Source organism: Blennius ocellaris, assembly GCF_963422515.1.
Source record: "Blennius ocellaris genome assembly, chromosome: 5".
NCBI classification, from domain to species: domain Eukaryota; kingdom Metazoa; phylum Chordata; class Actinopteri; order Blenniiformes; family Blenniidae; genus Blennius; species Blennius ocellaris.
This window is the reverse complement of record NC_137654.1, coordinates 22491556-22506721: the sequence shown is the minus strand read 5'-3', so window position 1 is coordinate 22506721 and position 15166 is coordinate 22491556. Positions and strand designations below refer to the sequence as shown.

General features: G+C 41.4%; 1 protein-coding gene across 1 annotated transcript; it reads right to left on the bottom strand.

Annotated features, from left to right (window-relative positions):
* Positions 1 to 3585: 3585 nt before the first annotated feature.
* On the bottom strand, positions 3586 to 6160 carry opn7d (opsin 7, group member d; the record flags this gene model as incomplete). Its single annotated transcript, XM_080496279.1, has 5 exons — positions 3586 to 4068; positions 4438 to 4772; positions 5481 to 5608; positions 5803 to 5965; positions 6070 to 6160. 5 exons carry the CDS (start codon positions 6158 to 6160, stop codon positions 3586 to 3588), a joined length of 1200 nt encoding a protein of 399 aa, XP_080352405.1.
* Positions 6161 to 15166: the final 9006 nt, after the last annotated feature.

Here is a 15166-nt window from a genome sequence, read left to right as displayed (position 1 = left end):
TATTAAGATTTGCAATTGAAAAGCTGCAATTCCAAAATTCAATTTGGCCAAAATGAAATTAGTTTACTGATTTCACTTGATCGAGGCTGAATATTTTTTAGTGTGTTTTCCATGTTTAAATAGCCCTTTTCTAGCTTTGCATTATTGTAAATCTAACAGCTTGCAGGAGTACACTCTGATAACTCACTGTGTTTCGATCAATACAGAACAGTGTTGTGCTGACGTCAGCCCGACGCCACCAGACGTGACTGCAGGCGCCTCAGACTGAAGGTATGGTGAAGAAGCTGAAGCCCAGAAAAGTCATCTGATGTCTTTGTTCTCTCTTTTCATATACCCATGGTTCTGACGCTCTTAAAAAAAAGGTTTTTGGAAAAAAAATAATTAAATTGGACATATGATTATATGTGTAAAAACATCATATGGGAGGGAACAATACTAACTGAACAATACTTATTTGTGAAGTCACTGCTGCAATTCAGCGTATTTATATATTTGGGCAAACTCCAGAAAAAGCGAAACATTGTACGCTGTAATAATGTTTACTGATCTCAAACCATCTGTCCCTCTAAAATCAGATTGTACAGTTCAGCATCAATACTCTCAAGTGATCATTATTTTTGGATTGGCAGTAGGTTTCAAAAAGGCTCTGGACCAGTCTGCCAGTTCCCACCAGTTTCTCACAATGTTATGTTTTGCCATTATTTTCCTTTTAATTCCTCCTGTGGCTGTTTCTCACTGCCTTCTTGTAGCGGTTGCCAATGAAACGCTTATCCATATTCCTGTTTTGCTATTCTTTTTTTTTTTTTTCAAGTGGGGGAAAAATACATTTCTCTGCATCTAAGTTGATCCTTCATGCGTATTTGCTTATGCACCCCGCTGGCAGGAGGTTCGCCTTTTCATTTCATTTCAGCTCTGCTAGAAGTGGATCACTTCAAAAGATAGCTTTGCGCCATATACATATACATATACATATACAGTTCAATGTTTTGTATTTTCTATGACTTTAACATATAATCATCTTCCCAGTGGGCTTCAGAATGCAAATGTATACCATCTTGTTCAATCAAGCATTAATCTAAACATCATTCGAAAGAATGGCTAGATTTGCATCAAAAACACATTTTTGTGTTTTTAATGTGAATAAATGATTATGTGAATTGGATGATTACAAAACCAGAGCAACTTCCTACTGTTTATAGTAATTATTCAAAGTGCTTTCATCAAAAATTGTGTTTTGTTTTTTTTAAACCTTTGTTGAAGAAGTGAGAGCAGTTTTCTTTTTAGCCTGGGGAAATGGTGCAGATCAACCAAGGAATTTTAAATGGAGACCGCTCTATGGTGCCTCCTGTAATGTCAATATACTCCTTTTTGTAGAAAATTAGATTGCCTGTGAATTTAAACCCGCTGTGCTCTCGAGTTAATGAACATTTTCCAAAGTAACACTGATCAGAAATAACATAATAAAAAGTGTCTTCTTTTGACAAAAGTTATTCTGTATCCACCTGCTGCAGTGTATTTTACAGCTTTTTCATGTCTGGCATTCATTCTAGTTTGAAAGGTTTTCTGGAAGAAAATGCAGCATTCTGTTCCAGGAAAAAGAGGGTTGGAAAAAAAAAAACCAAGAGTTACTGAATGTTTTTACATCTTTAGTAATTAAGGCTTCACAAAAATCAGTTTGGATGATGACAAATACATACTTTACGCTTTTCATATATACACATTAAACCACACAGTACAGTAGCACATCAAAGATAGAGCAGATCACTATAGCACAGTGCTGTTTGTGTTGTTAGAACTATTCTTGTTACTGACATGCAGGATAAGACTTGATTGTCACCGTCATTGATTTAAATCCAAAGAGGCAGTTTTCATTTCGTAACTATTCAAATGGACAGTTAATGTACAATTGTATAGGTTTTAACAGTAAATTAAAACTAAATTAAGGCTAAAAATTAATTCAATGAAAAATGAAATCACCTTTAACACTTTTTATGACCTCTTTTGCCTATAATTGTATTCCAGCTGCACGGATTTGATAAACATAGAATTGTCTAAAAGTGGGGAATGAATAAGTGCTTTAAAAAAAAGGATTTCTATCCAATGTCATTGAGAGTTTCTGTTCAGAAAGTCTGGCATGGTGGTGAATCTTGACAGTGATTGGATGGACTTACCGTGGATGTCCTGGGGACTATTGAAATTAATCATATATAAGCTATTGCTGGCCCTTCTTCTAGGGGTTTTTTTTTATATCTTCTTGATATTCTAAATTGTCTAGGAGTAATTTTAATATTGCATGGTAAAGCCTTTCAGCTGTGAAAGGATAGGAATATAAGAGTTCATTTAATGTAAAAGAGCTTAAGAAGTTACGCTCATAAAAAAAAAAGAATCAATTCAAAATGTGTACAGCATCAATAAGAAATAAATAATTGTGATCAAGGATCCTCATGGTGTTTAAAAAAAACATTTTCCTTTGTTCTTTTCTTGAAAACCAAGGATAGTACACTCGTTCCACAATCTGCAAAATCTTGTATTACAGTTACAGTAATTTCTCATCAAATCAAATTGAGCTGAAATCCCCTCAAATGCTAGAGATGTAGAGAAGACAGGGTCTAAAGAACTCACCCTACAGAAGAAAAGAAAAGCTGAAGTCCCATCGTGCAGTACAGGCGGGCCAGAAAGGTGCGCTAAGGCAAAGCGCCCAGACCCAACGCTATTGCGCGGTTGCACCAAATTTGGGAATCAAATCAAATAAAAAATTTCTGTCAATAGGTTTTTATATTTCTGTCCTTGGCATAGACAAATGACTGCTGGCTACATGTTCCAGGGAAGCGCTGCCATGCACTAGGCCTCTTCACTATAGTGGTACTCCACCCGAATCTGTCTTTTTGGTATCAAATCCTCGGGCCCTTGTCGTGGCTGCTAAAAGTTGGCTGTTTCACTCTTACTGGAGAAACAGTGGCTGTCAGATTGATTTCATATCTCTGTTACAATAGATCCCACTGATGACAAGGACATCGGTGCAGACAGTTGAGCCTGCAGGGGGCGAGTACATCGTTTTGGATGGAGTCCCACTCTACATACATATGGTTACACATGTCCTTCGCTTCCCTAGTCCCCTTTGAAATATTTTTCAAAGGGGACTAGGTGGTGAATCAATTCTCGTTTTGTTTGCTCTGGTGAGACATTAAACACATTTCACCCCGTGCTGCATACAAAAGTAGATCATTAATCTTGGAGCAGCAGGGGTTCCACAGTCATACCTTCTGCTCACCCAGAATTCAGTTAAATGACAGAGCATTTAAATTAAAGAGGAAACAAACCGGCATATCCTTCTAGACATTACAAATGTGAATTTCTGTGGCATATTTTCCTCGATGAAGTAGGCAGAGTGCAGATTTTTGGAATCCCAATCGTTTCCCAAGAAAGAGTCTTTCAGTTTCTCAGCGGAGATGCAATCTTAGATCCTTGTGAGTCTGTGTTGTTACCATGCTGTGGCATCTTGTGGAAACCACAAATTGTACTATATTTGTCTTTTTGAAAACGCGTCCCTTTTCGTTTGTGTCATGAGTAGCGGTGGCTGCGCCACTAGAGGAAATTAGCCTGTGGTTCGACTGAAAGGCGGCTGACTGTCACCTCAGTGTAGGTGGAACCAGTCAGGATGCAGGCAGTCCTTTGGGGCGGAGTCACATGACACAGTGCTCCGCTCTCCGTGCAGTGCAGACAGGCCCCGTAGCTCTCCTGCTGTCCATTTGAGAAGCGCGTGGAGACACTCGTGTCTTTGTTGCGCTGCGAGGTGGAGCCAAAACGTTCTTTGGGCTCCAACTGGGGGCTTCCCCTGTAGATCATCTGTCGTAACATGGACGAGTCTCTGTACAAGCACTCGCGGAAGTTGGGCTTACACAGCAGGTAGACCATTGGGTTGTAGACGGTGGAGGACTTGGCAAAGATGGCTGCCAAGGCGAATGCGACCGGTGGAACCTCTGTGGCGTCTCCGAAAGCAGCCCACATGGCCACCACGGCATAGGGAGTCCAGGCACTGAGGAATCCGATGCATACCGCAACCGACAGCTGTGGAAAAAAAGCATTCGCACACACACACATGGACACACATGAGTACACACATAACACCAAATCTGCTAAAAGACCTCAAATCACCCACATAGTATGGCTTTGGCGCTAATGCTACTTTGCTTTGCACTGATAAATCACCCAATGCTCAGTGTCAGATGCTGAAGAAGATAATTACTTCAGAATTTCGTCTTGGTCTAACAGAGATTGCTTCATATGCGTAAGAGAATAATACAAAGATAGAGAAGAGAATCAGCAGTACATTGTTATAGCCTCTGAAAAGTGTGTCGTCTCATATCTTGCTTATATGCTCTCAACTGTAAAACCTGAAGTCAGTGATGCCGAAGCAACGCGCTCATATCTTCTGACCTTGACAATAAGAGCGTGGGCGTTGCTGGTCTTGGTCTGCGGGGACACGTGCTGCTGGACGGCCTGACGGGACCCCCGCACTGTCAGCAGTATGAAGGTGTAGGAGAGGAAAATGACGGTGCAGGGCAGCGCATAGCAGAAGACGAAAAGGCAGATAATGTAAGATAAAGCCAGAAGCTCGTGGTTGGGCGCGTGCCAGTCGATGCAGCAGGCCGTGCCGTAGGGTTCAGGGCCGTAACGTCCCCACCGAGCCAGTGGCCCCACAGCAAACACGGAGGCGTAAAACCAGACTCCAGCCAGCAGGAGACGGGCGTGTGTTGAGGAGAACTTGTTTCCTAATGGGGGGAGAGGAGAAAGAGAACCGATTCTTTGGTTTTGTGCTGAGCTTTGTAACAAAATCTGTCACGTAGAGACATGGTCTGTATTGGTGCACTGTCTGGGAATCGGCTCAATGGTCGATCTTCATTTCTGTGGGGTCGTCGAGCCAGCCTCTTGTTATGCTCGGGAAAAATCATTGTTTGTGTTGTAATTTTTTTTACTGATCCAACTGGATCAGTAGAAAGCTGCCACCTCTGAGCCTGGTTATGTGAAGGTTTCTTCCTGTTAACCAAGAGTTTTCTCCTTTCCGATGTTGCCTGTGCTTGCTCCTTGAGGAGACGATGCTATAATTGGCACGACTTAAATAAAACTGAATTGAACTAGACTGGACTATAAAGAGATTGACATAATGTCTCTATTTTATCCTGCTGTTCACAAATAGGCCAGTACATGTGAGAGGGACAACATTTGCTGTCTGTGCATAATCTTTTTTTTTATTTTTCATTTTTTTGTTTTTTTTAACTAAAGGTCCAAATCTACATTCCTCTTTACAATGCAGCTCTGAACTGCTGCTTTCATACTTTTAGTAACCCTAACATGTGACTGTAAATTAGTTTTCTTTTTAAGCCCTACTACCCCCACACCTATAGGACTGGTTAAAAAAATAACACACTGCTGTTGAGTTTGGCTGACAACACTTGAATATTCAGGGATTATCAGCTCACCATGGCTCGGGAGGCAGACTTTAAGGCAGCACACTGAGGAAAGGACAGTGAGGTTTGTCAGGCTGCATAGACCGAAGAGCACTCCACACATAGCATAGATCTGACAGGTGGTTTCTCCAAACAGCCACCTGCACACACAGTCACAGGGCACAGGGCAAGATTTGGAATCTCACAAAACATTTGCTCATTATCGAATCAACTATTTGCTATGAAATTACCGAATCGTTATTTGTAATCGAAATAGTTTCCATTTAGTCAATCCGATGTTCTCAGAGAAATAATTAATTCCAAAGATGAGAAAAGAAAATTACTTTAGAGATACCTGTGTACAAATGCGGATGGTATAGCCAGCGGAAATAAAGTGAGTGTCATTCCAAGGTCGCTTATAGAAAGATTGATGATGAAGAACTCTGCTGGTTTCAAGGTTGAACGCTTGTGATAAGCAACAAGTAGCAGGATGCAGTTTCCTATGAGGGACAGTATGCCTGAGGGGAGAGAGAGAGAGAGAGAGAGATCGAGCCAGAGTCGAGACGCACCAAGTTAACATAAACACAAAGACAACAGAGGTTTGCTTGGCTTGTGCACTCACAAAACATGCTGTAGAGGGAACCCATGAGGAAGTCGTACTCCTTGGCGATGGTGGAGGCAAACACAGCAGATGTGTCTGAATCATTTCCCATCTAAAATGTAAACACAAGCGCTCAGATGAGTTCACTGTGAATAATGCTTGGTTTGATGGGAAGAACTGACCAAAGACTCACTGTCTACTCATGATAATGGTGGCCGGAATTACATTTGTTAGCGGAGAACAAATGTAGTGTTGAATGTGTGTTAAACTATGCTTGCGAATAACCAACTTGTCACTGTAAGGTTTCAATATTTGAAATTAAATCACTGCCAATTTTATTTGAAACACATTTAAGAACCTCTCTATTATCTGCAGTCTAAGCTGTGCCTCTCTACTGTCTCTGTTGTGCAATATCTCCAGCCAACTGGATCAGATGTACAAATAAATGAAAATGCTTTGAAGAAAATAATCGTAATCCTCTGCAAAGGATGAGCACCATTCGTATTAAATATAAAATATACAAAGCAGAACTGACAGATGGAAGGAATTAGAAAGACACTGCCCTTCAGGATTTACATCAGGATCATGAGAGACGTGCTGGAGAACAAAACAATTATGAGAAAGACAACATGCGCTGGAAAAACACATTGTGTTGCCACAGTGTGGGTCCTACGGGCTTCACGGGACGCCCACAGGCACAAGTAGATGTGCACAAATACAAAGCAGACCTGCAAAGTATAAAATAGGTTAAAAATGAGGGTTCTATTCGACTGAGACTAAAGAACTGACAGATGCTCCATTCAAGTATTTAAGAGAGATATTAAATTAACCAAATATATTGTTAGAAGGACTGTTAAAGCAGTGCCTTTATTGAAGCATGTCTGTGACACTCCTGTTCCTCGTTGTGAGCTGGGTTCGTTTTGGTTTTTTTTGTTTTTTTTCTTCAGGCAATCAGTACCTCCTTGCAAACAAGATGATGATTGCTATTCAGAGCTCCACTTTGCTGGATGGGAAAACGACCAAATGAAATGGAAATCGGGGGAGAAAAGTAGCATGCCGGGGCAAATCTGGAGCAATAGGCATGAGAGCTAAAAGAGGATCCAGAGGCAACACTGACTGTCAAGGACTCTGGCGAGCACACAGGATAGAGAATGAGACTTCATTAATATGCAAGTCGTCACACCAGTCAATGACGAAATGTCCAGTCAGTGTGAGTGAAGGAGACTCGGCACAATAGATATGTCCAGTTTTCATGACGCTCAATCCAAGGACGCCATTGCTGTGTCGGCAACAGTGATAGACCATGATCCACAATGAATCAGAAGAGCCGTCTATTTTATCTAACATTTAATTCGGATCCAACACTTAGTTTTCTCTTAATTACAGCAAAGAAAAGGCATAAAACCTTTGTCTATTCAGACGTGATACTTTCACTGCCTTCCTATTTCCATTACTTTGTTCACATTCATGCTGACAAACAACACGGCTGGTGGGTGGATCTGTCCTGCGCGTTACCTCTGCTTTATGGCATTGTGGGCTGAGATAGAAGTCAGCGCACTAATACGTTGCACAAAAGATGCTTTATCTCGCGCCAGCTCTGAGTGAGAAAGTCTCACGTCTGGAAGCGTTACAGCTCCCATTACTCAAAACAACTTTTGCATAGATCTAAGTGTGCAGATACTTCCCTCTTGAGAGCGCTGATTTTACAAGCTTCAGCAACTCCACAAAGAGTGAACAGCTTCTCTAAACAATGTTAGAAACCCACGCAGTAATTGATACGGCAATGTGTCTGTTCTTTTTTCTAATGGTAATGAGATAAATCACTAATGTTTATTCAGGCAAATAATATATTGGGGTGTCTTTTATCAACACTGACTGAGAGTGACATCATCTCGTCTCCAGTGCTGCATTGTTTCTGTGTCTGCAAACGTGGAAATCCAGCAACACTTTAAAGACAATTTGACTGTGCAGCTTTGCTTATTTCCTCAGTTAAAATAAACAACTTTACTTGAAATAGTGAGGCCATCTAGCACGATGAACTAGCATAGAAAACGAGTTACAAGCTTCTTTTTTTTCCCCACTTAAGTTTGAACAACTCTAATTGGAATGTCTGTAAGATATTAGAATGACATTTTGTGTGTGTTTTAAGTAGTTTTGAGTGGAATTGTTGAAGCTTATACAAGAGGCTGTATCTTCATTCCGAGAGCAGCAGGGGGAACAGGTGACAGCAGTGATTGTTAACACGGGTGGGTCACAAGACATTTTCTCCCTGGGTATTAAAATAATGTAGTGTCTATTGACATTATATACTGACTGTTGTTAATCTATTATTTTTTTAATGGCAGAAGATGAAGTGAAAGGTTTCTCTTAATTAGAATTCAGCTGATAGAACGTAAAGTATAATATTTCCCTCTCTGGTATTACCACTTCATGGTTATGTTGTTTTTTGTGTTGGCACACCATCATAGTCTAGTCATGACGTAGTGTTGTATTTTCAATTAAGACATTTTCCTGAATCTGTTTCACAACTTGTCATCGTCAGCTCGTGATTTTGGATCCTGAAGGTAAATGAGTTCATAAACTGCTCTAAAACGCAAGAGGCCAGAGTGTAAATATCTCTGAGGTGGGGTCGTATGTCTCTGCCACCCTCACCAGGTAATCCCTGTTCTCCACTGTACCTCTGACTCACCAACAGAAATTCATCAGCAGTGATCAAGAAATGCCTGTTTCAGCTCCCTGAAGAAAGACAGTGCACGCTGGACCTTTCCTCCTCATTAGAGATGTTTGTTGTTCCGCTTTCCGCCATCTTCACTCCCCCATATATGCAGGTGGGAGATAGTAGAGTTTCAAAAAGGCACACAAGTTTGTTAGCTGTTGTTGTTCATCTCATACCAAGAGATGTTAATGTGTGATCTGAACCCCAAAGAGCACAAAGCATTCAAGTTTCACTGAGATCACAAGAGAACCCAGTACAATATCGTACTTCAAGCTCTCAGAAAATGACGAGATACACATTTTATTTGTGCACTATTACCTTTCAGAAGGATTCCTAACTTGCGGTTCAAGGTGACAGATGTGATATTTAGTTTAAAGATTGTTTCAAATCATCCTAACATGCCATCAGATGATTAATATGAAGTTGCAAAATGCAATTTATTGGTAAAGTAACCATGATTAAATCCCAATTAAAAACAAGTCTTGAAACAAAACAATAGTCTCACTTAACTTCACAGATGTTTTGCGGCTCAAGATAAACTTTATTTGGTGTAAAGTCGCAAAAAATGGCTATTTTGGTCCAAAAAGTTGAAAACCCCCGGTGAAGGATAGCTAGTTTGTTTTTGCTGAATCAGGGAACTTTAACCAGCGAAACTCTGGCTTTGGTCTGCTGTGACAGACTGAGTATTTTGAGACGGGCTTAGCTATGACACCACTGAGCCTGCTTGAATTACTCTTTTCAACTGAGATTAATTGGACGCTCTTGGTATGAGGATTTCGACCTCCAGATGAAATTGTTGGAGAGAAAACTATGTGTGTATAGCCTGCTGACCTTGCCAGTGTCCCCTATTATTTCATTCTGATGTGTTTTTACATCGTGTCCTTTCTTTCGTCGACCCCGAGAAAAGTAATTTACTGAGTGGAAGATTTACCGTCATCAGTCTGCAGTTTACGGACGTCATCTGCATGAAGTGTAAGTTTATGACAAGTTTCCCCCCCGCTGCAAGTCTTCACGACTCGCGTAAGTCGTGCTTGCCAGTAAAACCAGAGCTGCCACTCACATCCTTTAAATGTCTGCGGTCAACGTAGATGAGCAGCCGCTTAAACGACTGACAGGAATGTCGGGAAATCTAAGTGCTGCAGCAAAAGAGACCACATGGATGAGCTCATGAGCTGTGACAGCAACAATGTCACAGTGTCTGCATGGCTTTCCCTGACTGACAGGCAATCTCGGTAGCTGACTTGTGTCTGAACCTCATGCATGTTTCCGAATCACCCCGCGCCTCATCGATGACCAATACTGGAAGAATAAGTTTGCCAACGGTATCGATAAAGATAAATCGCTCTCCACTGCATTCCTCGGTGATGTTGCGTTCGCCGCCACTCCACAGTGTTTTTTGCCTTTCACATTATGAATCATAAAATAATTACATTCTTGTATGCAAAGTGTCAAATTGTATCTTGTCTGCTTGGCTTGATTGACCAGCCTCCAGCGCTTACACAGATCCCATCCTCGCATTTAAAAGCTGGAATGGACAATTAGTGATGCCTTTTAATAATATACAAAAAAAAACATGCTGACAAATGACACCTGGTGGAGAAGCTGCTATCCTTTATGGATTTTGTGTACTTGTAATAGTGTTTGCCTTTTTTTTTTTTGCTTCACTCTGTTTGTGTAGTGCTGATTCCACAAGGGTACACAGATGTACAAAGTACTCTGCAAAGAATTGACAGTAGGGTTTAAAGTCAATACCTCACTGAAACTGTTTTGTAAAAGAGCATTAATTACGATACTACAATTACAATTATGATCATATTGAATTCATATTATATACTGTAGCTCTTCTCTAAACTTTTGAAAGTAACTTTTCAAATTAATACAAACTCGTGTTTTCACCATGTTGTATAACATTTAAATGCCACGCTTTAGAGCAGCATACATGTCACACAACATGGCGCGTGGCACATAACCCGAGGGTCCGTGTGCGAGGACGTTTGGGAGATTGAAGTGGACTGTATTCACCCTCTGCGTGTTTCTGCCTCCCGATCTGAGAGTGACTGACAGTGACAAGTAAATGCCTTCACGGTGCAACATTTACACAATGTTTTAGCCGCATGACAGTGTGGTTGGAGGCGACTGTGTCCAGCGTTGCGGGGCACTGCTCTGACATGTGTTACATAACCACTGGGGAGCACGGTCACATGGGCGGCGTACGCCCTGCATGGTGTGTTTAAGATGAACATTATAGCTTTATGGTATATCTAATGGTGACTCATTTGTCAACTGGAGGTTACAAGTCTTCAGGTTTGGACAAATATCAATATTTGTTGCATTTGTTAGGGGATGATCTTGAGCATTCCTCATTGTCTTGTCGCAAATTGTTTTCTGAACTTCACTTTCAGGAGATTTGTGGAGAATCTACAACAAATTGACAGATTCCATCATTGTTTTTTGTTGTTGTTGTGCAGAGATAATTAAAATCTATCTAACTCTGAATCTGTTTTCTTTTTAAGCTGAAGAGATAGAGACAGAGGAAATAAGAAGGAGAGATACTGGAGGATTTGGACGGTTTCTGGCACAGATGTGGCAGCAGAGCTGAGAGATTTTCATTTAGTTGATTGTCACACAGACATTTCATCACAAAACGTCTGGCCAAAACAGTAGCGACTGGGGTAGCTTGGCATTGCCTTGAAGCTTAATTGAACTACCTTTAATACAGACGCTCAATGAAAATAAATGTATTTATGTTACTTGTCATGTATTACCCTCAATGTCAACCAGGCTTTAAATTGTGCCTGTTGTATTCTTTTCAATGTCAACAGCAGGCACAAAATCAGCAAACAGCAACAATTCTGTCAGTAAAATGCAGTGACACATCAGTAATTCTTCCCATTTATGACTCAAATGTGCGGAAACGGACGTTTTCACGTCTTTGCCTTTGACTCTGAAGTTGAAGGTCACTCACTTTGTTAAATTATGTTGCGTACGGCAGAGAGACACCACACTTAAGCATCACAATCACTCTTTGTCCACACGTATCGATTTTCCGCTGCGAGACTAAAGTGAGAGAGCGCCAGTGAATGAGTTGTCACTCACAAATATGCCTGCGCAGACAACAGCCGGCAAAACGTGTGTCCTGGCAACTCCCGTTCCAGAGACACAATAACACACAGACAGAATCCTGAGATCAAGTCGACAGGCTGCGGTTGAAAACGGTCAGCACTGCAGCAACATCCACAAAAAAGATAAAGAGAAGCAGAGAGAGACAGAGAGAGAGAGAGAGAGAGAGGGATAATGAGAGGATCTCATCACTAATCCAGCCACAGATCCCACAAGTCAGATGTGAGGTCTGTGCGTTCATTTCATCAGCACCACAGACAGCCCAATCCATTTTCACTTTCTTGGTACAGTGGTTGAACCTTGACTGAATGCCCTTCAGTTTACATCCATTTAAGTAACCAGATGTTATCACAAGGAAAAACTGCAGTTCAAAGGAAAAAAGAAAAAAAAAAACATCCCAGGAAATAAAGTAGAGATCATCCATCTATCCATCCATTATCTACCGCTTAAAGTAGGGATCAAGATGACCGAAATAAATATTTCTCAGCCTTTCTTAGCTTTTCTGACATTCTGATTCAAGCAACCACAGGAAAGAAAAACAGCATGAGCAACATTTGAGAGCTCCCACAAATGCCTCAATATCAATAATGCGCCTTTTTTGTTGTTGTTGTCGTTGTTGTTGTTGTTATTGACAAATCTCTTTGTATTTTATCAGAAACAGACATCCCACAGTTGAATTGCTTACCTTCCAGGGAGGAATGGCTTGTCCCCAGTTAAACTCATGGAGGCCAGGTGAAGAACAGGACACACAGGAGAGGAGCCTGGGCAGCCACCGAGAGGGAGACGGAGAGTGGAGGGGGGGGACAGTCAAAGGAAGGAGAGAGAGAGAGAGAGAGAGAGAGAGAGAGAGAGAGAGAGAGAGAGAGAGAGAGAGAGAGAGAGAGAGAGAGAGAGAGAGAGAGAGAGAGAGAGAGAGAGAGAGAGAGAGAGAGAGAGAGAGATGAGCACTGGGTGTGCTTGAAGTTCCTCTGAAGAGTCCGGTTCAGGTGTCTTCCTCTTGTTCAGTGAAGCACACTTACATTCTCTACTGACCAGGTGGACGCACACTTGGTTCTGTCACACATGTTTATCCACCATCACTGTGGACAAGCACTGAATCCCACTGATGCAGAGAAAGAGAGAAAGAGAGAGAGAGAAAGAGAGAGGGGGGGATCAGCAGAAAACTGGCTCGAGTGTCACTGATGACTCAAAGTACCACTCCCCACCTCATTTCCTCCATACAGTCTTACTTTCAATTACTTTCCTGCGACACACATCCCCCCCCCCCCCCCCCCCCCCCCCCCGCTTTGATTTGTTGTCACACTTTGGATTATTCCCTTCTTCTTTGCATGCGAATGAATCATTCGTGTGAATCAAGCATGTCGGGTGGGATTTCCCACATCAGCCCTCATATTTATCTTACACGCAGCTGCTCACTCCTGGAAAAGGCTAATTTCTTTGTTTTTTTTGTTTATTTACATGTATCTGCACACGATTATCAATATGACTCGAAATGGGAGGTGGGGGCAGAAAGAAAGGCAGTTCATTATAAATTTATAGACGAAAATGCAACAGTGTCAAAGTGGAATTGATCGTATTTGAAAGATTTCCTCGTCAGCTGGTGAGATGGTTAAATTAATGAACAGCAGGTCACATGTTGGATCCTCACTGTGGTGACGAGGCTCCACAGTTGTGTCCTTGAGCACTTTGCTGCTCTTCTTCCTCGGAGAGGTGAGTGGTGTTGTTCCTCTTGAGTCGTGATGCATGGTAATAAGTTGAAAGCACACGACTCACTCAGCTGTCATTGAGTATCCGGTCGACAGAATGGAGAAAGAACATGTATATAACTATACATTCACCAAACTTTTCTTTTAAATATTGAATTATATAATAATGACTATTGAGGCAATTAAGAAAAAAGAAAAGAAAATCACAATAGATTTATTGTAAAAGAAAATGTTGTGTAAATATCAGAATAAAGAACATAGATATCAAGAAGAATCTTCATCTAATTCCTGTTTTTTTTGAATAAATGAAAATTTATGTTGAACAGCATCACCAAGAGTAAATAATTAACGTCTTTAACACAGATAGAGAGGACAGACCGAATACAATTCATAATGGGTCCCCATATGCTCTCAAACAAAAAAGTTTTTCTTTCTGTTTTGTTAATTTTTGAGTAATAATATTAGTAAGCACAGTAAAACACTATTATTAAACACATGTCTGGTCTGCAGTTATCGTAAAAAAACATGCAAGCTGAAAATCCAAGAATTCAGTATTGTACCATTTCAACAATATATATACGTCGTCCTTTATCTGGATAGTGACATTTTGGAACCCTACTGTGCTGCAAATAGCACAACGTGCCAGTACATGTCGTATATCACAGTATCTGTCCTGGAAATTGTGATATTTTTCCTCAGTTTAAGATTTGGATTTTGTTATATTTCAAATGGAGAAGAGTCATATGTGTACTGAGTTTAAGTAACTCACACACGTAAGACTGTATTTTTACTTTATCTTGAAATATATATTCAAATAACATTAGAGGGTTGAATATTTCCATTTTGAGTGCCCTATCACCAGCTATAGAGCATGTCACCTACTGACTTGTCTTTCTTTTTAACACCACGCCCTTTGTTACGTCGGACCTTTAATGTGTAATTTGCACCTTCAATGAGATTTAGTCGGCTGTGACTATATTTGCAAGTCTAAAAAAAGAACGTGACAACCACTTTAGAAAATAAAGTGTCATCTGCGGTCACACAGTAAATCCAGTCCCGAAAGGGAGCATTTGAACTGAACCTCGGGCGCTGTGTCATCCTACTTTATCATACCCACCCATGCAGTTTTGCTCGGAGCAGCGGCGCTCGCAGACTGACAGTCATAGAAAGCTGCTTAAGGGAGCGTGGGCTCACTCGCTGAGCTGTGCCGAGGCTGCAGGCTGTCAGAGCTGCGAAGAAGAGCACTGTCACATTAATACCTCGGCACAGGGTCCCCGCTCCTTCTCAGGCCACTCGCTCGGACGCGTCCAGATGAACTTAAGTGTCACGAGTCCGGCCCGCATGCACCGCGCGACCAAGCCCCGCCGCTGACTTATTGAAGCTGGCAGCGGGCGGAGGATGATCCCAATGAGCTGGAATTCGTTGGGAGATCGTGTCGAACGTGAGGGGGAGTCGTTTTCCACCTGGGCAGCGAGACGAGCCTTAGTGGATGACAAGTTAATGTTACGCCATGCAAGAGCGTTGCGTCATGGGTGCAGGCGTCGGGCAAGTTTCGGTGTAAATATGAAGAAAAACA